At 42.6% G+C, this 23,596-nt stretch overlaps 1 protein-coding gene and 1 long non-coding RNA gene across 2 annotated transcripts in view; one reads left to right on the top strand and one right to left on the bottom strand.

Annotated features, from left to right (window-relative positions):
* Positions 1–7,904, bottom strand: part of LOC149439228 (SLAM family member 5-like) — an 80,559-nt gene extending 72,655 nt beyond the window's left edge. Inside the window, exon 1 of the mRNA XM_089659315.1 lies at positions 7,809–7,904. Coding sequence (XP_089515441.1) covers positions 7,809–7,869 — 61 coding nt within the window. The 5' untranslated portion in view covers positions 7,870–7,904. The remainder of the gene's footprint in view (positions 1–7,808) is intronic.
* The window catches only part of LOC149439227 (uncharacterized), a 173,872-nt gene that overhangs the window by 134,143 nt on the left and 16,133 nt on the right, over positions 1–23,596 (top strand). The gene's annotated exons all lie outside the window — the stretch shown is intronic.

The following is a 23,596-nucleotide window of genomic DNA, read 5'->3' as shown; positions in this document are numbered from 1 at the left end:
TTGGGGCTGCTTTGCTGCCTCAGGGCCTGGACAGATTGTTGTCATTGATGGGAAAATGAATTCCAGAGTTTATCAAGACATTTTGCAGGAAAACGTATGACCATCTGTCCGCCAACTGAAGCTCCGCAGAGGATGGGTGATGCAACAGGACAATGACGCAAAGCATACAAGTAATTCAACAAAACAATGGCTGCAACAGCACAGAATACGCCTTCTGGAGTGGCCCAGTCAGAGTCCTGACCTCAACCCGATTGAAATGCTGTGGCATGACCTTAATAGAGCAATTCACACCAGACATCCCAAGAATATTGCTACACAAACAGTTTTGTGAAGAGGAGTGGTCCAAAATGACTCCAGATCGTTGTGCAGGTCTGATCTGCAACTACAGGAAACATTTGGTTGAGGTTATTGCTGCCAAAGGAGGGTCAACCAGTTATTAAGTCCAAATGTTCACATACTTTTTCCTTCCTGCACTGTGAATGTTTACATGTTATGTGCAATTAAACCATGGCAACATCTAATGTTTGTGTAGTATTATGTTCAGCAGACTGTGTTCTTCTATTGTTGTGACTTAGATGACGTTCAGAGCACATTTTATGCCTAATTCATGCAAAACTCCACGTAATCACAAGGGGTTCACATACTTTTTCTTGCAACTGTAGGTCTGGTCAGATCTGGTCATGTATCCTTCACTGCCTCATGGTTCACACTCAGGGTTCGCACTCAGGGATGACTGCTCAGCAGATGTAGTCAGCTCCCACAGGAGCTCAAAAAAACAGAGGAGGCCAATAATGCAGTATGTCTAGGATGTTTATTCCAGGAGTCAGGCAAGTGAGCATAATAAAATAATAGGGCAATACTGACCAAGTCAAGATGGCCACCGGGACCCCTCGTGGTGCCGGCGGTATGGCGTCAACCCGCTGTAGCTCTACCCTGACGTGTTTCGAGCTATGGCTCGTAGTCATAGGGGTTCAGCTCATCCACGTTTCCAGTCATTGGACATCTGAAGATCATCTGTGATCTCACTCACATTGTTACCTTGGACGTACATTTAATTTGATTAGGTACATCTTTCTCACGATACCAGCCACATATTTCAGTGGCACATATATTTGCACTGTGTCACTTTATTATGTATATATGAATTTATTGTTTTGGTTATTTAATTATCATCTTTGTGCATTTCACTAGCGCTGCACCCCCCTATTTTCTACAGTATAGCTTTCAGGCTTGGTTCACAGCTACAACTGGGTCCTGAGCATGTGTTTCAGAGCATTCCCACACATCGTGTGTAGGGCAGCCCATTAATTTCAATGAGCTGCCCTATGCAAGAGAATCACAGAAAAGAAGTCCAGAAATGCAGCACACTAATCCGCATGGTACCGGTTTATCATGCAGTTTGGTGTGCACATTTGCACATTCATGGGGGTGCCATTATTAAATAATGGCACCACCACACGTCTGCTAAGTGGCAGTGCAATTCTGGGCATGTTGGGAAAGCACACAATTTTGCACCCGTTCCCAACACACAAAGGTATGAACCTATCCCTAAAAGATCAGTTCATCCAAAAGCGATTTTTTAATTATAGTCATAGCTTGGTGAGTTGAGTTTGCCCCTGGCCTCTTGTATATCTTGGGTAGGCCAACACTAAGATCTCCCGAACTTCATTCCAGACTCTATTCCTGTCCACCTGGACATTTTGGGTGTTTCCGCCCTCCTTTGTGAGTTTTGCCATCTTCATGTAAAAAAAGAAAATACAAATTCAGCAGAAAGAATGGAACCCGTCATAATGGCAACAACGGGTGTGCAGAGCCATCCAAAAGTGACTTTTTAATTATAGTCATAGCTTGGTGAGTTGAGTTTGCCCCTGACCTCTTGTATACCTTGGGTAGGCCAACACTGAGATCTCCCTGACATCATTCCAGACTCTGGTCCTATCCACCTGGACGTTTTGGGTGTCTCCACCCTGCTTTGTGAGTTGTGCCTTCTTCATGAAAAAAAAACAAAAAACAAATGCAGCAGAAAGAATGGAACCCCTCATAATCCACCTGGACATTTTTCCTATCCACTTGGACATTTTTGGTGTTTCCACCCTAGTTTGTGAGTTTTGCCATCCAAAAGTGATTTTGTAATTATAGTCGTAGCTTGGTGAGTTGAGTTTGCCCCTGGCCTCTTTTATATTTTGGGTAGGCCAACACTGAGATCTCCCTGACATCATTCCAGGCTCTGTTCCTATCCACCTGGATGTTTTGGGTGTTTCCACCCTCCTTTGTGAGTTTTGCATTCTTCATGAAAAAAAAAAAAAATACAAATTAAAGCAGAAAAAATGAAACTCCTCATAATGGGTGTGCAGAACCATCCAAAAGCAACTTTTTAATTATAGTCGTAGCTTGGTGAGTTGAGTTTTTAATTACAGTTAAACTCTCCAGCATCTACTATGTACTACCAAAAACAGAAAGATTATATCCGGGCTGGCACATACTGTATATTATTCGGTAGCAAATTGTGTATCTAAAATACACGCCTTCTTCGTTTTTTTTATACATCTTCGCATAATGTCACACTTCTTACACTTCATCTGATCATACATCTTAGGTATAGCGTGGTATAAAAACATATCATTTATAGCTTCATTATATTTAAAGTCTATTATCTTCTGTCTGTAATTACGCTTCCAGTCTCTCAGTACAGTTATTATTTAATCCAGCATCATTGGTGTGACTATATTTTTATATGTTTGTTTTTGAAAATCATTAAAAACCTCAGATCAGAAGACAGTGGAAGTCAGCAGTAACAGAATTCTGGTGGGCAGTACATGCGCCACACTCCTGCCACCAAATGACAGATTCCTGGCTGCAGCAATACCACTGACAATCCTGGGTGTTATCAATGTCAATGTCATCACCTGGGATTTCAATTACTAGACTGATGTTAGGCTGGACAGATCTCCTCCAATTGCTTGTATAGTCCATGCTATGTGGTAGGCAGTAAGGCATAGGAGGGGTATAGATTTGAACAATTTAAGTTGATGAAAATAAAATTTTTGGAGCTAGGAATCTGTCATTTAGTGATGGGAGTGCGACATGCACAGATCAAGGGGTCATTGCGTTTCACATGGATTACCCCAATGGACACTGCAGTTGACGAGGATTACCTCATTGGATGCAGTGATTGGCACTGGATTTACTCTTAAGGACATTAATAAGATTTATTTTCAAAGCTGAAAAGTTTGTGGTTTGTGGTTTTTTTACTTTTGAAAAAAGTAGGGCATAAGGATTACTAACTGGGAGTTTTTTGGCCAGGCTTCCAGAGGGGCCAAATGGCCTCCAGGTATGACAATAAAATTAAAGAACACTTAATATCTACTGGGGCCCCATGACTGCATAGACTATTTTCTCAGAAAGAACTTAGCCTTTAAGTTCTTTTTTATATTTTTATAATAATCAGCATTTATTTCTTCATGAGCTTCACGCTGACAGCTCGAGAGGAGAGGAGAAACGGTAATCGGCATTACTCGGAGGGGATATTTACACTGATCATCAGGGCACTGATGATCAGTGTGCCCTGATGATCAGTGTAGCCCCAGCAGTGCCACCTGTCAGTGCTCATCAATTCCAGCTGTCAGTGCTCATCAATGCCACCTGCCAGTGCCCATCAGTGCCTCATCAATGCCACCTACCAGTACCTCCTCATCAGTGCCCATCAGTGCCACCTATCAGTGCAGTCTATCAGTGCCCATCCCTGCAGCCTCATTTGCGCACATCAGTGAAGGAGAAAAATCACTTATTTACAAAATTTTATAACAAAAGCTAAGAAAAAACGTTATTTATTTTTATTTAAATTTTCAGTATTTTTTGGTTTGTTTAGCAAAAAATAAAAAACCTTGTGGTGATTAAATACTACCAAAAGAAAGCTCTATCTGTCTCAAAAAAAATTATAAAAATTTCACATGGGTACAGTGTTGCATGACCGCGCAATTGTCATTCAAAGTGCGACAGCGCTGAAAGCTGAAAATTGACCTGGGCAGGAAGGGGGTATAAGTGCCCTGTAGGCAAGTGGTTAAGGACTGCTCCCCCTCTCCCCATTGATTGGCACCTTTGGGGGACGGGGGGAGAGCAGGTACTCGAATTTGACAGTTATCCGCTCCCACTTCCGGTCCAATCGCCTAGGCGATTGGAAGCAGAAGGTGTCCTCCCTCCCTCCCTGTAGTCTTTCGGGACACGTGACAGGTCCCAGAAGACTACAGGACCATTCATGAAGCGCAGCGCTACTTGCGCATGCGCAGTGGGTACCCGGCTGGGAAGCCGCAAGCTGTTACAGCTGGGTGCCTACACTGAAGATGCTGGCCTCCTGGAATACAGAACGGCAGGTGAAACGAGCTGCAGGGGACACACCACGGGACCGAGGGACAGGTAAGTGGCTGTTTTTTAAAAATCAGCAGCTACAGTTTTTGTAGCTGCTGACTTTTATGTTTTGACAGGGTGGCGGAACTCCGCTTTAACATGTAAACAAATGTATCATTATAAATGTCTTATTAGATAAACAGGCTATTCCTCAAATACCAAGGTGACCTGCATAAAATTAACATAGCAAAGAGTTCTCTTGATGTGTAAAGTGGTTTTGTCACTGGCCTGTCCAAGAATGAACAGTATGTGTTTCAATATCTTCCACATACTGTATATACAGTTGTGTTCAAAATAACAGCAGTCAGACATCACTAACCGGATCAATCTCTGTTTTTGGTAGAAATGATATTTCTACATGGCAAATAATTTACTAGCAGGTGTAGTAGAGTAATAGAAATCCAACAGACCCAACAGTCATGACATGCATGCTGCTGATTCTGTGTCATTGAATCACTAATTGAAAGGGGCGTGTTCAAAATAATAGCAGTGTGGAGTTCTATTAGTGAGGTCATTCATTCTTTGAAAAACAGGTGGCAATTATTGCCCTTATTTAAGGAAGGAAGGCAGCAAATGTTGTACATGCTGGTTACAGTGCATTTCTCTCTGAAATTCTGAGGAAAATGGGTCGTTCCAGACATTGTTCAGAAGAACAGCGTACCTTGATTAAAAAGTTGATTGGAGAGGGGAAAACATATAAAGAAGTGCAGAAAATGATAGGCTGCTCAGCTAAAATGATCGAAAATGCTTTAAAATGGCAACCAAAACCTGAAAGACGTGGAAGAAAGCGAAAAACTACCATTCGAATGGATAGAAGAATAGCCAAAATGGCAAGGACTCAGCCAACAATCAGCTCCAGGAAGATCAAAGAAGGTGTAAAGTTACCTGTGAGGACTGTTACAATTAGAAGACCCCTATGTGAAGCCAAGCTATCTGCAAGAAGCCCCCGCAAAGGCCCACTGGTGAAAAAAAGACATGTGCTGAAGAGGTTACAATTTGCCAAAGAGCACATTGACTGGCCTAAAGAGAAATGGCGCAACATTTTGTGGACTAATGAAAGTAAGATTGTTCTTTTTGGGTCTAGTGGCCGGAGACAGTTTGTCAGACGACCCCCAAACACTGAATTCAAGGCACAGTACACTGTGAAGACAGTGAAGCATGGTGGTGCAAGCATCATGATATGGGGATGTTTCTCATACTACGGTGTTGGGCCTATTTATCACATACCAGGGATCATGAATCAATTTGAATACATCAGAATACTTGAACAGGTCATGCTGCCTTATGCTGAAGAGGAAATGCCCTTGAAATGGGTGTTCCAACAAGACGACGACCCCAAACACACCAGTAAACGTGCAACATCTTGGTTCCAGTCCAACAAGATTGACTTTATGGAGTGGCCAGCCCAATCCCCGGATCTCAATCCAATAGAAAACTTGCGGGGTGACATCAAAAATGCAGTTTCTGAGGCAAAACCAAGAAATAGAGAAGAACTGTGGAATGTAGTCCAATCATCCTGGGCTGGAATACCTGTTCACAGGGGCCAGAAGTTGGGTGACTCCATGCAACACAGATGTACAGCAGTTCTCAGAAACAGTGCGACTACAACCAAATATTCATTAAGTGATTCAAAGGAAAGCAAAATCTTCAAACATTTCTCAGTTTATATAGTGAATGTTTGAGTTTGTAAAGAAGAATACAAACACTGCTATTTTTTTGAACAGTCTAATATTCACTTTTCTTCCATTTTTTTAGAGGAACAACACAAGTTTGATCTATTTTTCTTCATGTTTTGATTTGGAATAGAATGTGTCATGTTCCCAATGCATTTGTGTGGATGGAAATAAAAGCTATTAGAAGGATTTTGAGCTTTATTCACTTTTTTCAACATATTGCTGGTATTTTGAACACAACTGTATATCAGTGATCACATGAATAGTAGTAAGCAACTTCTGACATCATTGCTTACTACATATGAAATCTGTGAATGATCACAGAGATCACATGGTACAAGGCTGTTCACGACAGCCTTGTACCATGTGACAAGCTGTGACCAATCACAGCTCACACAGTATTTCTCAATGGCTGCAAGAATGCAGCCAGAGAGAAGGATAAATGATTGCTTTTACAGCCTTTATGGGTGTAAAAGCAATCAGTGTAAAAAAAAAAAAAATCTTCATCACCCCCCACAAGTAGTACAGTGTCATTATGATGACACTGTACTGCTAGGGTGACAGTATGTTAAAAAAAACAAAAACATAAATGATAATATAAAAAAATAAAAGACAAAAGAACATTTTTTAAAAGTTATCATTTTTGATAGTAAAGGAATTTGGGTTATTTTTTTTTTTTTACTAAAAATATAACTGAATACATTTTGGCCAAGATTTATAAAGAAAGATTATTTATTAGCAAAATTTTATAAGAAAAACACTTTTTTTCAGACTTTCATTTATAAAGCAAAAAAATAAATGAATAAATACCACCAAAATAAAGTTTTATCTGTCGCAAAAAAATAAAAATCTCTATAATAATAATGAGAACGTAAAGACGCTTTTAGATTGTAAGCTCCAAGGAGCAGGGCCCTCCTAATCCTCTTGTATTGAACTGTATTGTTGCTGTATTGTCTCCCGTTATATTGTAAGGCGCTAAGAAAACTATTGGTGCTATATAAATCCTGTATAATCCTGGATAATAATAATAATAATAAAGACCTAGATCAACTCAATTGCTACTGAAATAACCCACATTTATTGGTAGAACAGCATCTACAGAGTAGTGAGTAGACATGACGCATCACACATAACTCAGTATAAGGCTCCATGCACACTCCATGCATTTTAATAATGCTGGTAACGTTAGCTGTGTAAAGTCACGTTAAAAATGTGAGTCTTTTGGCATTTTTGCATTAGCGGTTTGCTGCGTTTTTAGCATTTTTTTACCAAAAAAATAGTTTTTTTGCTCAAAAAAAGTCCAAAAACTCTGGTTTGCCGCACTTTACAGTGTTTTTACAGCTAAAAAACTCCTCTAGAAACCCACTAGTTCTGGGGTCTTTTCCAGTCAAAAAACGCCGATTACAGTCTATGTGTTCATGGACACCTAGGATACCATACTGGGGAGTTTACTGGCGGTAGAAAAAAATCAAAAGCCAAAATCAGCCGCTGTAAAAATGCCCCGTGTGCAGGAGGACTAAATAATAATAATATCTAGTATCTTATACTACAAGGAGTGCATTGTTCCATCTATAAGGGACTGGTCACTGGACTTTCACAATTATTTATATTACAGTTTTAACATTGTAACAGAGATACTAAAGCTGTCCATACACGGAGCTCTTTCGGCTGGTTCCTGATGACTATATCAGACCTGAAACATAAAAACTAAATAAACTATAACATACTAACCTTCTGATACAATGTATGTTGTGGTGATGAGAATGTAGAGGCTTTCTATGTATCTGAGCATGATGTAATCCGGATTGTTTGCAGGGTGACGTCGTTTATTTCCACAAACAATATGAAGTTATCACAATATGCTCCATCGTTTGTAAACTATTGCAGGCAAATTCCAAAACATATACTCAATCTGTGTCTGTTCTCATTGTCAGTATAGAAGACTTTTGCAGCTTTCTTGGGCTTGTGCTTTGTGCCTGTAATCTATATGGGGGGAGGAGCCTTTTCATGAACCATTGTGTAACCAGGCAGTTTTCTCACGTGCAAACCTGTCATTTTATTCTGTATTTCACAGGCTAAACTTATATTTTTAAGCAAATGGAATACATTAGGAACCTATAAACCTTCAAATCCATTGGAATCTAAATCCATTGATTTAAAGTGGAACTAAAGTCCGTAATACTTACCTTTCCTTCAACGGTTCAACGCTTTTCGCATCTTCTACACGGCTTCTTCCAGGTGTTGGGCTTTGGCCATTTTCATTGGTGATGGGATGATGTCACTCCTGTCAATGCACAGGTTCAGTTATCCCAGAACTCAAGATCTGTGGTGAATGTAAACTGTGCTTGTAAAGGTAGGGTGATAGGGAGGTCATCACGTCCTTCATAAAAAATCTAAAAAAATCGAGCGCTGGGTGTAGAGCATATGGTAGCTGCTAGCATTGAAGGTACCTCGAGAACCTCTATAGTAAATGTTATAGGATAAAAAATGCAGCGCTACATAAATAATATATAATAGAACACATAAAATGGGACAGTTCCATAAAATAAAGTAAAATATACGGTCTGTGATAAAGGTAAAACCAGTAGATTAATATCTTATATGGTACATATAAAACCAATAGATAGTAAACACATACAGTGGGGAAAAAAGTTTGGGCACCCCAGCTAAAAATTTGTATTAATGTGCATAAAGAAGCCAAGGAAAGATGGAAAAATCTCCAAAAGGCATCAAATTACAGACGTTCTTATAATATGTCAACAAAAGTTAGATTTTATTTCCATCATTTACATTTTCAAAATAACAGAAAACAAAAAAATGGCGTCTGCAAAAGTTTGGGCACCCTGCAGAATTTATAGCATGCACTGCCCCCTTTGCAAAGCTGAGAACTGCCAGTGTCATGGATTGTTCTCAATCATCGTCTGGGAAGACCAGGTGATGTCAATCTCAAAGGTTTTAAATGCCCAGACTCATCTGACCTTGCCCCAACAATCAGCACCATGGGTTCTTCTAAGCAGTTGTCTAGAAAACTGAAACTGAAAATAGTTGACGCTCACAAAGCTGGAGAAGGCTATAAGAAGATAGCAAAGCGTTTTCAGATGTCAATATCCTCTGTTCGGAATGTAATTAAGAATGGCAGTCATCAGGAACAGTGGAAGTTAAAGCAAGATCTGGAAGACCAAGAAAAATATCAGACAGAACAGCTCGCAGGATTGTGAGAAAAACAATTCAAAACCCACGTTTGACTGCACGATCCCTCCAGAAAGATCTGGCAGACACTGGAGTTGTGGTACACTATTCCACTATAAAGAGATACTTGTACAAATATGGTCTTCATGGAAGAGTCATCAGAAGAAAACCTCTTCTACGTCCTCACCACAAAAATCATCGTTTGAACTTTGCAAATGAACATATAGACAAGCCTGATGCATTTTGGAAACAAGTTCTGTGGACCGATGAGGTTAAAATTGAACTTTTTGGCCGGAATGAGCAAAGGTACGTTTGGAGAAGAAGGGGCACAGAATTTAATGAAAAGAACCTCTGTCCAACTGTTAAGCATGGGGTTGGATCAATCATGCTTTGGGGTTGTGTTGCAGCCAGTGGCACAGGGAACATCTCACGAGTAGAAGGAAAAATGGATTCAATAACATTTCCGCAAATTTTGGATGGTAACTTGATGCCATCTGTGAAAAAGCTGAAGTTAAAGAGACGATGGCTTCTACAAATGGTTAATGATCCTAAACACACCTCGAAATCCACGGGGGATTACATCAAGATGCGTAAACTGAAGGTTTTGCCATGGCCTTCACAATCTCCTGACCTCAACATAATTGAAAATCTATGGATAGACCTTAAAAGAGCAGTGCGTGACAGACAGCCCAGAAATCTCAAAGAACTGGAAGACTTTTGTAAGGAAGAATGGGCAAAGATACCTCAAACAAGAATTGAAAGACTCTTGGCTGGCTACAAAAAGCGTTTACAAGCTGTGATACTTGCCAAAGGGGGCAATACAAGATATTAACTCTGCAGGGTGCCCAAACTTTTGCAGATGCCATTTTTTTGTTTTCTGTTATTTTGAAAGTGTAAATGATGGAAATAAAATCTAACTTTTGTTGACATATTATAAGAATGTCTAATCTGTAATTTGATGCCTTTTGGAGATTTTTCCATCTTTCCTTGGCTTCTTTATGCACATTAATACAAATTTTTAGCTGGGGTGCCCAAACTTTCGATCCCCACTGTATAAAGAAACAGCAGCAAAAAGTTCATTTAAGGTGCTGAGGTGGTAGTGGTGATGCGTACAAATAATCTCAATATGTCGTGGTTAGGTGGCTTTCGTGATGATAAAGAAAGATAAACATTGCACTAACCAGATAGCGTAAGAGAATGCGCATGGAGCATTTAAGGCCTGCTCCTGGTACTCAGGATATGTAATACTGGAACAGAGTGGTGTCATCTATGAAGTAGCCACTAGATGTCATCCATCTGAGAGAGAGATATATCCAGGATCCAGGAATGTCACTCGTAGATACCAGAGGAGGTTTCTGCTATACACAGCTCACAGCCACAGCAAAATACCTTCAAAGACAGAGGCTCCCAGGGAAAATAAAGAGCCCGTAGAGAAGGCCTCCAATAGTGTGATATCGTTTATTAAGTATTAAAAGTAATAACAAGTAGAAATGACTTACATTGGTGGCTCAGCCATCAAGAGACAGCTGGCCCGGCAGTACAAGTACAAAAACGCAGTGTAATGGCACTTCCCTGACGCGTGTCGTGTCCATACACATCATCAGAGGGAATGTGCCATTCATGAATGCAATGTATAAATAGTCATTGGCGCGCATGCGCATTAAAACGCGACCGCGTCATCACGCCGGTTTGCGCATGCGCATTGGCATTAGCGGCGGCCATTTTCAAGGAGCTTCATAGGAGCAAACACATGTAGGCCTATCGTGTATGCGTCATCACGCTGGTTCGCGCATGCGCATTGGCATTAGCGGTGGCCATTTCCAAGGAGCTTCATAGGAGCAAATAAGTATTAGGGAGGCTTTTGGGTAGATCCCTATTACAAAAGGTTGTTTACCTTAATGCATTAAGGTAAAAACCCCTCAAGCTTTAGAACCATTTTAATGTAATACACTTGATCGCTGCACTACTTTATATACAGTATCTCACAGAAGTGAGTCCACCCCTCATATTTTTGTAAATATTTGATTCTATCTTTTCCTGTGACAACAATGAAGAAATGACACTTTGCTACAATGTGACGTAGTGAGTGTACAGCTTGTATAACATGTAAATTTGCTGTCCCCTCAAAATAACTCAACACACCGCCATTCATGTCTAAACTGCTGGCAACAAAAGTGATTCCACCCCTAAGTGACAATGTCCAAATTGGACCCAAAGTGGCCACCATTATTTTCCAGCACTGGCTTAACCCACTTGGACTTGGAGCTCTCCAGAAGTTGCCACTAGAGTCTTCTTCCACTCCTCCATGATGACATCACGGAGCTGGTGGATGTTAGAGACTTTGCGCTCCTCCACCTTCTGTTTGAGGATGCCCCACAGATGGTCAATAGGGTTTAGGTCTGGAGACATGCTTGGCCAGTTCATCACCTTTACCCTCAGCTTCTTTAGCAAGGCAGTGGTTGTCTTGGAGGTGTGTTAGGGGTCGTTATCATGTTGGAATACTGCCCTGCCACCCAGTCTCTGAAGGGAGGGATCGTGCTCTGCTTCAGTATGTCACAGTCCATGTTGGCATTCATGGTTCCATCAATGAACTGTAGCTCCGCAGTGCCGGCAGCACTCATGCAGCCCCAGACCATGACACTCCCATCACCATGCTTGACTGTAGGCAAGACACACTTGTCTTTGTACTCGTCACCTGGTTGCCGCCAAATACGCTTGACACCATCTGAACCAAATCAGTTTATCTTGGTCTCATCAGACCATAGGACATGGTTCCAGTAATCCATGTCCCTAGACTGCTTGTCTTCAGCAAACTGTTTTTGGGCTTTCTTGTGCATCATGTTTAGAAGAGGCTTCCTTCTGGGATGACAGCCATGCAGACCAATTTGATGCAGTGTGTGCCGTATGGTCTGAGCACTGACAGGCTGACCCCCCCCACCCCTTCAACCTCTGCAGCAATGCTGGCAGCACTCATACGTCTATTTCCCAAAGACAACCTCTGGATATGACGCTGAGCACATGCCCTCAACTGCTTTGGTCGACCATGGTGAGGCCTGTTCTGAGGGGAGCATGTCCTGTTAAACCAATGTATGGTTTTGGCCACCATGCTTGCAGCTCAGTTTCAGGGTCTTGGCAATCTTATAGCCTACACCATCTTTATGTAGAGCAACAATTCTTTTTTTCAGATCCTCAGAGAGTTCTTTGCCATGAGGTGCCATGTTGAACTTCCAGTGACCAGTATGAGGGAGTGAGAGCGATAACACCAAATTTAACCCACCTGCTCCCCATTCACACCTGAGACCTTGTAACACTAACGAGTCACATGACAGCAGGGAGGGAAAATGGCTAATTGGGCCCAATTTGGACATTGTCACTTAGGGGTGTACTCATTTTTGTTGCCAGCGGTTTAGACATTAATGGCTGTGTGTTGAGTTATTTTGAGGGGACAGCAAATTTACATGTTATACAAGCTGTACACTGACTACGTCTCATTGTAGCAAAGTGTCATTTCTTCAGTGTTGTCACATGAAAAGATATAATAAAATATTTACAAAAATGTGAGGGGTGGACTCACTTCTGGGAGATACTGTATATAAAAGGACATGTGCATGCAGCATTTTCTAATTGGGTCCTAGAGTTGCCCCTCCATCTCCCACACTGAGCACTATGTGACCAGAGATTGATATCAAGACAGATTCAAGTACTAATTCTGGTTGTATGTACAATACATAAAGTATATAAAAACCCCAAAACAATGTTGCATTTTACCAGCTCTGAATACTGGGGGTGGGGGGTGGGCTCTGTGTACTGGGGGGGCTGGGGGGCTCTATGTACTGAGCAGGCTCTGTGTACTGGAGGGGCTCTGAGTACTGGGGGGAGCTCTGTGTAATGAGGGGGCTCTGCTTACTGGGGAGTACTAAGCGCTGGGTAGCTCTATGCACTGGGGGCCTCTGTATACTGGGGGGCTCAGATTACTGATGGATCTGAGTACTGGGTGAGATCTGTGTACTGGGGGAAGGCTCTCAGTACTGGGAAGGGGCTTTGTGTACTGGGCAGGCTCTGTACTTAGGGTGCTCTGTGTACTGGGGGAGCTTTATATACTGAGGGGCTCTGTATACCAAGGGGCTCCGAGTACTGGGAGGGGGACTCTGTATACTGGGGGAGCTCTGTCTACTGGGGGGGCTCTATATATTGGGGGAACTTTGTGTACTAGGGGAGAGGGGGCTCTATGAACTGGGGAAGAGAGGGAGGAGAGAAGAGGAAGGAGGGGGAGCTCTGTGCACTGGGGGGAAAGGGAAGGCTCTGTGTACTGGGGTAGGAGAGATGGAGGGGGGGGGCTCTGTTAACTGGGGGAGAGGGAGGAAGGAGGATCTGTGTACTGAGGGGAGAAGGGGGAGGGGGAAGCTATGTGTACTGGGGGGAAAGGGAGTAGGGAAGGCTCTGTGTACCAGAATAGAAGGAGGGAGAGAGAATGGGGTGGCACTGTGTACTGGGGGAGAGGGAGGAGGAGAAAGCTAGTGTACTGGGAGGGAGGAGGGGATTCTCTGTACTAAAGGGGGGGGGGGGTGAGATTTAAAGCGAGGAAGGGGGTGGGGGGAGGGGGGTTAGGGTTGGGTGAAGAGTTCTGTACTGGGGTTGTGGGAGGAGCTTTGTTGTGGTCTTTTTCTTCCAGTGGTGCCACTGATGTAGGGATATATTTTCTTTTTCTGTGACACCATCAACACAGGGACATTTGTCTTTCCAGTGACACCACCAACACAGGGACATTTGTCTTTCCAGTGACACCACCAACACAGGGACATTTGTCTTTCCAGTGACACCACCAACACATTTTTTCCTTCCAGTAACACCATTGATGCAGAGACTGTTTTTCATTTCAGTGACACTACTAACTCAGGAACATTTTTCCTTCCAGTGATACCACAGATGCAGAGACCTTTTTTGATTTCAGTGATGCCACCGACTCAGGGACATTTTTTCATTTCAGTAACACCACTGACATTTTTCTGTTGCCAATGTTTATTTGCATAACACAAACTTTATAAAAATTTTGTTCCTCACCAACCATTTTTCTACTTCGCCATCCATTTGGGGGAAGTCAAGGGGGCATAAATCTTGTGTCTTTGTAACTTTGAATGCACTGAACTAAAATCTAAAACAATATTATCAGCTGCCTTCCGTGAACTACAAAGAAGGGGTTGGTGTTTGTAGTCCAAATCAGAAAAACATCCTGGGGTGACCACACTGCTCCTCTGGATTAAGTCCAGTGAGTGTTGTCACCCTATGGCAGGAAGTGGGTAACTGATGGAATAATAAAAAAAAAGCCTGAAAAGGGGAAACAAATGCAGTGACCACATCCAAAGATTGGCAAGTTAAAATAAATGACATTTAGATACACTTTAACTAGAGGTGATTGTAGCCATATTTTAACTAGAAAAACACAATTCCATTAAATGTGTTTTGAAAGCTGCTTGGAGTTCAGCATCAAGCCTATTCTACAATCACATGTTAATTCCTGAGAATGAAATCATACAAAGGGCTCTATACAGTGTACTGACCTGTAACAAGTAGAGAAGGAACTATTGAAAGAACCAAGAAGAGTTCAGGCAGATGTTTCATCATTGCCTGTAGATCGGACTGTGACAGCAAGAGAAGAAAATTAAATGACTGCAAAATTTAGAGTCGTTTTTGGAAACAATGGTTTCTGCGCAAATGAAACTGTTACAGAAGAAGTGTGAAACCACAACTGCTGATGTCCTGGGAGGAGTGGACTGCACTTATCATAAATAGATCTTTTACTCAGTAATAGTCAAAACTCTCTTGGCAAGATGTGGTCTTTAATTCTTCAGGTTTCAACATTTTCTTATGTAGCACTACCCCCTTAGGAGTTGCAAAGGTTTTGGGTCCCCCTATAGTCCTGCACAGCCAGGCAACACACATCTTCACACAGACTTGCATCCAGGAGTCATAAACCAGTCCTGGAGCTTTGGTTTTGTTATTTTATTAGGGAATTTGAACTGGGATAGGCTTAGGGGTGTACAGGATGCACAATGGAACCGATGAACTGAGGACAACTTCCTGGACCTATTTACAAGCCTTCACTGCAACACAGTCTCTGTAGGAGACCTAGCCAGCATCTCCTAATGTACCAACCAAGACCCTAGGTGAACTCTTCTTCTTTCACCCAGCTGTCTGGAGGTTTCCCTGAGCAGGGGATCCAATGCCTGTCACTTTAAAAGATTAGACAGTCCCAGTAGGTGGCGAATCTGATTTCCCAACAGAGTGCTCCTTCCCCTATCCAGCCCAGGGTATGCAGAACTACTCACTCAGATCCTCTCCTGTACCGCCGATGGGATGGTGGTTGCTACCAGACCTTCTACCTGGGCCGCTCCTTCCCTGCTCCACAGGTGGTCCTTGCTCTGGGGGCCGGTGAAGCTCTGAGCTTACCTCCTTCCAAGCCCCCAGCCTGTAGGTAGGCCCCATCCCACTGGGCCTCTTAAAGGTTGTCCCAGCCCCTCTCCATGCCTCCTGTTGGGGATTGTCCAGGATTCCTCAAGAGTCCAGGTCAGTCACTCCTCAGATCCGCACACTACTTCTAGACCTTTCTCCATAAATCTATCCCAGAGGGCTGGTCTGCAGAGCCTCTCAGCTCTGACCCAGTTTTGACCTTCTGACTATCACACCCAGGCTGCTACTCAGGTCTCCTCTCTAGCAATTAGGATGGTGCTACACTTATAGTCTGAAAAAGTCAACTGTAATCTAATTTTGGCTGGAGATGAGCTTTTGAAGTATTAATGAAAGTAGAAAAAGCAAACAAAACACATCATTTAACACCAATTATGTATTCATTAAAGGTAATCTTAAATACATGTTTTAAACATTTTTTTACTACTGTACTGCAAGCCAAATAGGCTTTTTATTACATCACATTGGGGGGGGGGGGTGCAAAGAGGGAAATGTGTTGCTACTCCTTTACTACTTTACTATTCAAATCAAATTCTGAGCTGTGATTTACCTGCAGTAGAGAACAAAAGATCAGAACCTGGCTGTATAGTTCAGCAGGTGTGTCTGGATTAACAAACTCACTGAACAAATGTGCGAAAGTGGCTGAGAACTGGTATAAGAAGGAGGTTTTTGGGTTCAAGTAGAAATGGGCTGACTTTGCACTTGGCTATCGGCTCTACAGCAAAAATGGAAAATTGCCAGAAGGTTATAGGAACTTTTAACCACTTGCCCTCCTGAGGATTTACTCCCCTTCCTCACCAGGCCTCTTTTTGCTACTCGGCGCTGCACTAATTCACCTGATAATTGCGCGGTCATGCAATGCTGCTTACAAACGAAATTTACGTCCTTTTTTTCACACAAATAGAACTTTCTTTCGGTGGTATTTGATCATCTGTGCGCTTTTTATTTTTCACACTATAAACAAAAAAAGACCAAAACTTTTGAAGAAAAACTATATTTTTTACTTTCAGCTATAAAAAATATATAGTAAACTTAAAGTTAGTTATAAATGTAGGCCAAAATGTATTCTGCTCCATGTTTTTGGTTAAAAAAATCCCAGTAAGTGTATATTTATTGCTTTGTGTGAAAGTTATAGCGTCTACAAACTATGGTATAGATAATGGAATTTACACAGCTTTTATTTTCTGACTGCACATCACATTTCTTGAGGTGCTAAAATACCAGGATAGTACAAACACCCTCAAATAACCCCTTTTCAGAAAGTAGACACACTAAGCTATCTGCTGAGAGGCATATTGAGTCCATGGAAGATTTATTTTTTTCCCACAAGTTTCTGGAAAATGACAAAAACATTTTTTTTTTTACACGAAGTTGTCTTTTAAATGATTTATTTCTTGCACAAGCCATGGGTATATGTGGAATTACACCCCAAAATACATTTTGCTACTTCTACCGAGTATGGGGATACCACGTGTGTGAGACTTTTTGGGAGCCTAGCCACATACAGGAACCTGAAATCCAATGACCACTTTGAAAGCCTGAAGGTGCGTAACTTCCTCATTACACTTCCTCACTACCTATCACAGTTTTGAAGGCCCTAACATGCCAGGATAGCACCAAACCCCCCCCCCAAATGACCCCTTTCTGGAAAGTAGACACCCCAAGGAATTTAAAAAGAGGAATGGTGAGTATTTTGCAGATCTGATTTTTTCTCACAAGGTTTTGAAATATAAAAAAAGAATAGAAAAAATATGTTTTTGTTTTTTTTCTTCATTTTCCAAAAATTTGTGGCAACAAATGAGATCTGCAAAATACTTATTGTGCTTTTTCTCAAATTCCTTGGGTTGTCTACTTTCCAAAAAGGGGTCATTTGGGGGGTTAGGTGCTATCCTGGCATTTCAAGGCCTCCGAAACTGTGATAGGTAGTCTGGAAGTGTGATGAGGAAATAAAGCCCTTTAAAAGCCTGAAGGTGCTTATTGGATTTTGGGGTCCTGTACTTGGCTAGACTGCCAAAACATCTCTCACATGTGGTACCCCCAAACTCAGGAGAAGTAGCAGAATGTATTTTGGGGAGTAATTCCACATATACCCATGGCATGTGTGAGCAGTAAATCATTTAAGTGGCAATTTTGTGTAAAAAAAAAAATTTTTTTTTTGTCATTTTCCAAAAACTTGTGGTAAAAAAATAAATTCTTCTATTGATTCAACATGCCTCTCAGCAAATAGTTTGGGGTGACTACTTTCAAAAAGGGGTCGTTTTGGGGGGTGGGGGCATTCTATGCCCAGCATTAGAAGTTTATGCCACACATCATATCATCATATCATCATATACTAACATTGATGTACAAAGCTGTTCATAACACTGCCCCACACTACATCACCGACCTGATATCCATTTACCACCCATAACGCACTCTCCGCTCCTCACAAGACCTCCTACTCTCCAGTTCACTGGTCTCCTCCTCCCATGCCCTTATCCAGGACTTCTCCAGGGCTTCCCCCATCCTCTGGAACTCACTACCCCAATCCATCAGACTGTCACCTACCCTCCTCACCTTTAGGCGCATCCTGAAAACCCACCTCTTCAGAGAAGCCTACCCCGCCCTCACCTAACTGCTGATCTCCTTCACTCCCCCCCACCACTCCATCCTCCACAGCTATTTCCTTCTGTACCACTCTCCCCTCCCTCCTAGATTGTAAGCTCCAAGGAGCAGGGCCCTCGAACCCCTCGTGTATTTTATTGTATTGTTACTGTACTGTCCCATGTATTGTCTCCCATTGTAGTGTACAGCGCTGAGCAAACCGTTGGCGATATATAAATCCTCTATAATAATAATACTATCACTCACTCTTCTAACCACCTGAAGACCAAGCCTTTTCTGACACTTTTTGTTCACATGAAAAAAATCAGTATTTTTTGCTAGGAAATTAATTTAAACCCCCAAGCATTATATTTTTTTTAAAGCAGACACCCTAGTGAATAAAATGGTGGGTGCTACAATTTTTTATGGCACATAGTACTCGTGCAGTGATTTTTCAAAAGCAAATTTTTAAAAATAAATAATTTTTTTTTACTTTTAATGCACAAAAACACAATATATTGGCCAATTATTTGGTAAAATATAAAAGATAATGGTATGCCGAGTAAATAGTTTCCAAACATGATATGCTTTAAAACTGCGCATGCCCTGTGCAATGGCGACAAACTGCAAACATTTTTAATATCCATAGGCATTGTTTTAAAAGCCTTTAAAAGTCACCATTTTAGATTTACAGACAAGGTCTAGTGTTAGAATTAATGCCCTTGATCTGACGTTCGTGGCAATACCTCACATGCATGGTGCAACCGCTGTTTACATACCGCCACAGGGTCAAGGCTTGTGCACACAGGTGTGCGCGCATGGGAGGGGCGAGTTTTGATTTTTTTTATTATTTTTACATTGTCCCTTTCATTTTTTTTTTTTGATCACTTTTAATGCTATCACAGGGAATGCAAATATCCCCTATAACTTCAATGGGCATTGTCATATATTCTTTTATGAGAAATCTGGGGTCTATCAGACTCTGGATCTCTCCTCTGCCCTTACATTATCTAATCAAACCAAGATCGGTGTGATCAGATGCTTTCCCAATTTACAAATGGCGCTGTTTATATCCTGCGAAACTGAAGTGATGGAATGCTTGTAGCTTCCAAATTCTTAGACTATAGAGATGATTGGCACCACTCTGGTCTCCAATCAGCTCTATGGTCAGCTGGCAGAAACACCGTCTGCATTCTCAGGTTCCCCTGATGGCACATGTCTGCCTGTAAAGGCCGTGAAAGGCAGCGGGGGAGGGCATCTTCTCCGGCTGCTTGTAAAAGCAATCCTGCAGCTAATTAGCCCTGACCCCGCTGGAGTTGGAACAGAGGGAGTCTAGGACCCAGGGGAACAAGAGCACCAGTAGTTGTTGTTTGCAGCTCTTGCAGATGATGACCTTGGAAGGCTGATGATCCTCTGATTTTGGCACAGTAGTAGTACGCAGAGCAGGTTTTTCAGATTGCCAGGCATGCACCAGAGCAAGGCAGGTAGTGTGGACAAGAGACAGGAGCAATGTCATGGGATAGCCAGAGTCATCAACAGTCGGGCAGCACGGTACAGAATCAGAAGGAAAAGCCAAGGTCAGGAGCAGAGCCGAAGTCAGGAACCAGTATCAATCAGGAGAGCAATCAGGGTCAGGTGAGGAACAAGCCGGGTCAGCAACAAAGGAATCACGCAGAAACAAGCAGGACATGGGGGAGCTGAAGACCAGTCAGCACTGAACATGAGCAGAGGCACTCCCTAAATAGCCCGTCTGGCGCCAATCTTCGCCGTGCATGTGCACGTATGCGTGCGCACAACCGGCAATTCCTCTGCGGGAATTCCTATGCGCATGCGCATTTCCGATTGCGATTCTTCTTGCAGGAAATCCCTTACAGAGGACTAGTGTTAGGGTTACAGGGAGGATTAGTGTTAGGTGTACAGGGAGGATTAGTGTTAGGTGTACAGGGAGGATTAGTGTTAGGTGTACAGGGAGGGTTAGTGTTAGGTGTACAGGGAGGATTAGTGTTAGGTGTACAGGGAGGATTAGTGTTAGGGTTACAGGGAGGATTAGTGTTAGGTGTACAGGGAGGATTAGTGTTAGGTGTACAGGGAGGATTAGTGTTAGGTGTACAGGGAGGATTAGTGTTAGGTGTACAGGGAGGATTAGTGTTAGGGTTACAGGGAGGATTAGTGTTAGGTGTACAGGGAGGATTAGTGTTAGGTGTACAGGGAGGATTAGTGTTAGGTGTACAGGGAGGATTAGTGTTAGGGTTACAGGGAGGATTAGTGTTAGGTGTACAGGGAGGATTAGTGTTAAGGTTACAGGGAAGGTTGGTGTTAGGTGTACAGGGAGGATTAGTGTTGGGGTTACAGGGAAGGTTAGTGTTAGGTGTACAGGGAGGATTAGTGTTAGGTGTACAGGGAGGATTAGTGTTAAGGTTACAGGGAAGGTTGGTGTTAGGTGTACAGGGAGGATTAGTGTTGGGGTTACAGGGAAGGTTAGTGTTAGGTGTACAGGGAGGATTAGTGTTGGGGTTACAGGGAGGATTAGTGTTAGGTGTACAGGGAGGATTAGTGTTAGGTGTACAGGGAGGATTAGTGTTAGGTGTACAGGGAGGATTAGTGTTAGGTGTACAGGGAGGATTAGTGTTAAGGTTACAGGGAGGATTAGTGTTAGGTGTACAGGGAGGATTAGTGTTAAGGTTACAGGGAGGATTAGTGTTAGGTGTACAGGGAGGATTAGTGTTAGGTGTACAGGGAGGGTTAGTGTAAGGTGTACAGGGAGGATTAGTGTTAGTGTTACAGGGAAGGTTGGTGTTAGGTGTACAGGGAGGATTAGTGTTAAGGTTACAGGGAAGGTTGGTGTTAGGTGTACAGGGGGGATTAGTGTTAAGGTTACAGGGAAGGTTAGTGTTAGGTGTACAGGGAGGATTAGCGTTAGGTGTACAGGGAGGATTAGTGTTAGGTGTACAGGGAGGATTAGTGTTAGGTGTACAGGGAGGATTAGTGTTAGGTGTACAGGGAGGATTAGTGTTAGGTGTACAGGGAGGATTAGTGTTAGGGTTACAGGGAGGATTAGTGTTAAGGTTACAGGGAAGGTTAGTGTTAGGGTTACAGGGAGGATTAGTGTTAAGGTTACAGGGAAGGTTAGTGTTAGGTGTACAGGGAGGATTAGTGTTAAGGTTACAGGGAAGGTTAGTGTTAGGTGTACAGGAGGGTTGGTGTTGGTTGGACTGGGAGAGTTAGTGTGAGACTTAGAATTATGGTTACAAGGAAGGTTAGTGTGAGAATCACCTGGAGAGGGATAGTATTAGGATTACAGGAAAGATCAGAGTTGAAGCTCCAGGGAGGGCTAGTCCAAGTGTTACAGGGTGGTTTAGTGTTAGGATTACAGTTAAAAGGGCCTTATGATTGGCCTTTGCTTAGAGTGCAATACTGAAAGGTAAAGTGGTTGTAAACCCTTACATATACCCAGTGAAGTGATGGCCACAGGTGATACACAGAGATGAAACAAATCCTCCATTATAAGTTTACCTGCTTATCTGCAATCTTCACTTCTCTACATCCATTTAAAATCCATCATTTATAAAGCTTGTCTGAGAGTTCAGAAAAGCTGAAGGAACACTCTGCAGAGCTTAGTGAGATGATCTCTGAGAGCTGATTGGAGGGGAGGGACACACCTTCCTCCACACAGCACAGAACAGAGCTGAGGCTGTCAATCAGCTGGAGGTCCCTCCCTGTCACCATGTTTCTCTTGGTGTCAGGAAAACTCGTCAGACGTGATTCATACTGACAGCAGAGGAACAAAGTAGCAGACAGAAATGACACTTAGTGCTCTGAATTGAGACAAGTACATATTATAGAGGAATATGCTTTGTTCATATTTCATGTCTGAGGTTTACAACCACTGGGGTCAATTTCAGTTTATATGGAAATCCCCTGACAGTCCAGCACATGTTCAAAACCAAGTTCCTATCTCCTTTTCTTCCTCTTTCCTCAGATTTCTGGAGAAAAAAATATTTAGTATGTATAAATATACAAACATAAAAACATAAAAAATATTTAGTATGTATAAAGCATACAAACACAGCTTTCATGCTCAGTGGTTTTGTATAAAGCAGTTGGTGTCATTGTACCTGATAAAGGTAGGCTTCTCTATTGATGAAACCACATTTGTTTCTTTAAAAAAGCGAAATTAGAAATCGAATGTTCTATAAACCACATATAAAACCTGAATAAGTCACTCTGAGCAGATAGCTCACAAAGCGACTTAGGTAGGAGCCTACATTTCGGTGGATATCCATGCATACACTTCCTCAGGCAGTAGAGGGCACTGTTTACTCGCAAGCGATTTTCCAGCAATAGCACTTATTGTTGCAGTTCATACCTTGCTTCAGACAGAAGAGGGGAATGGTTGTCCATAAGGGAGATTCCAATAGATCAGTGGCGTCCCTAGGCAGATGCAGGGGGTGCATGCCGCACCGGGTGACACCTATCGCACGGGGTGACACTGGACCCGCTCCAGAAAAAGGTACCTTTTAAAGCAAGCTGATGATCCCTGCAGGATGGATCAGATCTGCGGATTGAGCATAATGGATCGGAGTCCGGTCCATTATGCTCCTCAATCTGCAGATTTGATCCATCCTGCGTGGATTGTCAGATTGCAACCTATACGGGGTTAACTGATCGCTTCACGAAAAGGTAAGTTTAAAAGCAAGTTGACGATCCCTACTGGATGGATCGGATCTGCGGATTGAGCATAATGGATCAGGGTCCGATCCATTATGCGCCCCAATCCGCAGATCTGATCCATCTTGCGGGGATCGTCGGATTGCAACCTATACGGGGTTAACTGATCGCTCCATGAAAAGATAAGTTTAAAGGCAAGCTGACGATCCCTGCTGGATGGATCGGATCTGTGGATTGAGCATAATGGATCGGAGTCCGGTCCATTATGCTCCCCAATCTGCAGATCTGATCCATCCTGTGGGGATCGTCGGATTGCAACCTATATGGGGTTAACTGATCGTTTCACCAAAAGGTAAGTTTAAAAGCAAGTTGACGATCCCTACTGGATGGATCGGATCTGAGGACTGAGCATAATCAATCGGAGTCCGATCCATTATGCTCCCCGATCCGCAGATCTGATCCATCCTGCGGGGATCGTCGGCTTGAAACCTATACGGGGTTAACTGATCGCTCCACGAAAAGGTAAGTTTAAAAGCAAGCTGACGATCCCTGCTGGATGGATCGGATCTGCGGATTGAGCATAAGGATCGGAGTCCGATCCATTATGCTCCCCG

Source organism: Staurois parvus, unplaced genomic scaffold (assembly GCF_062004578.1).
Source record: "Staurois parvus isolate SC_StPar_1 unplaced genomic scaffold, SC_StPar_1.0 ptg001146l, whole genome shotgun sequence".
NCBI classification, from domain to species: domain Eukaryota; kingdom Metazoa; phylum Chordata; class Amphibia; order Anura; family Ranidae; genus Staurois; species Staurois parvus.
Note: the sequence above shows the minus strand (reverse complement) of the source record. Positions and strands in the feature narration are given on the sequence as shown.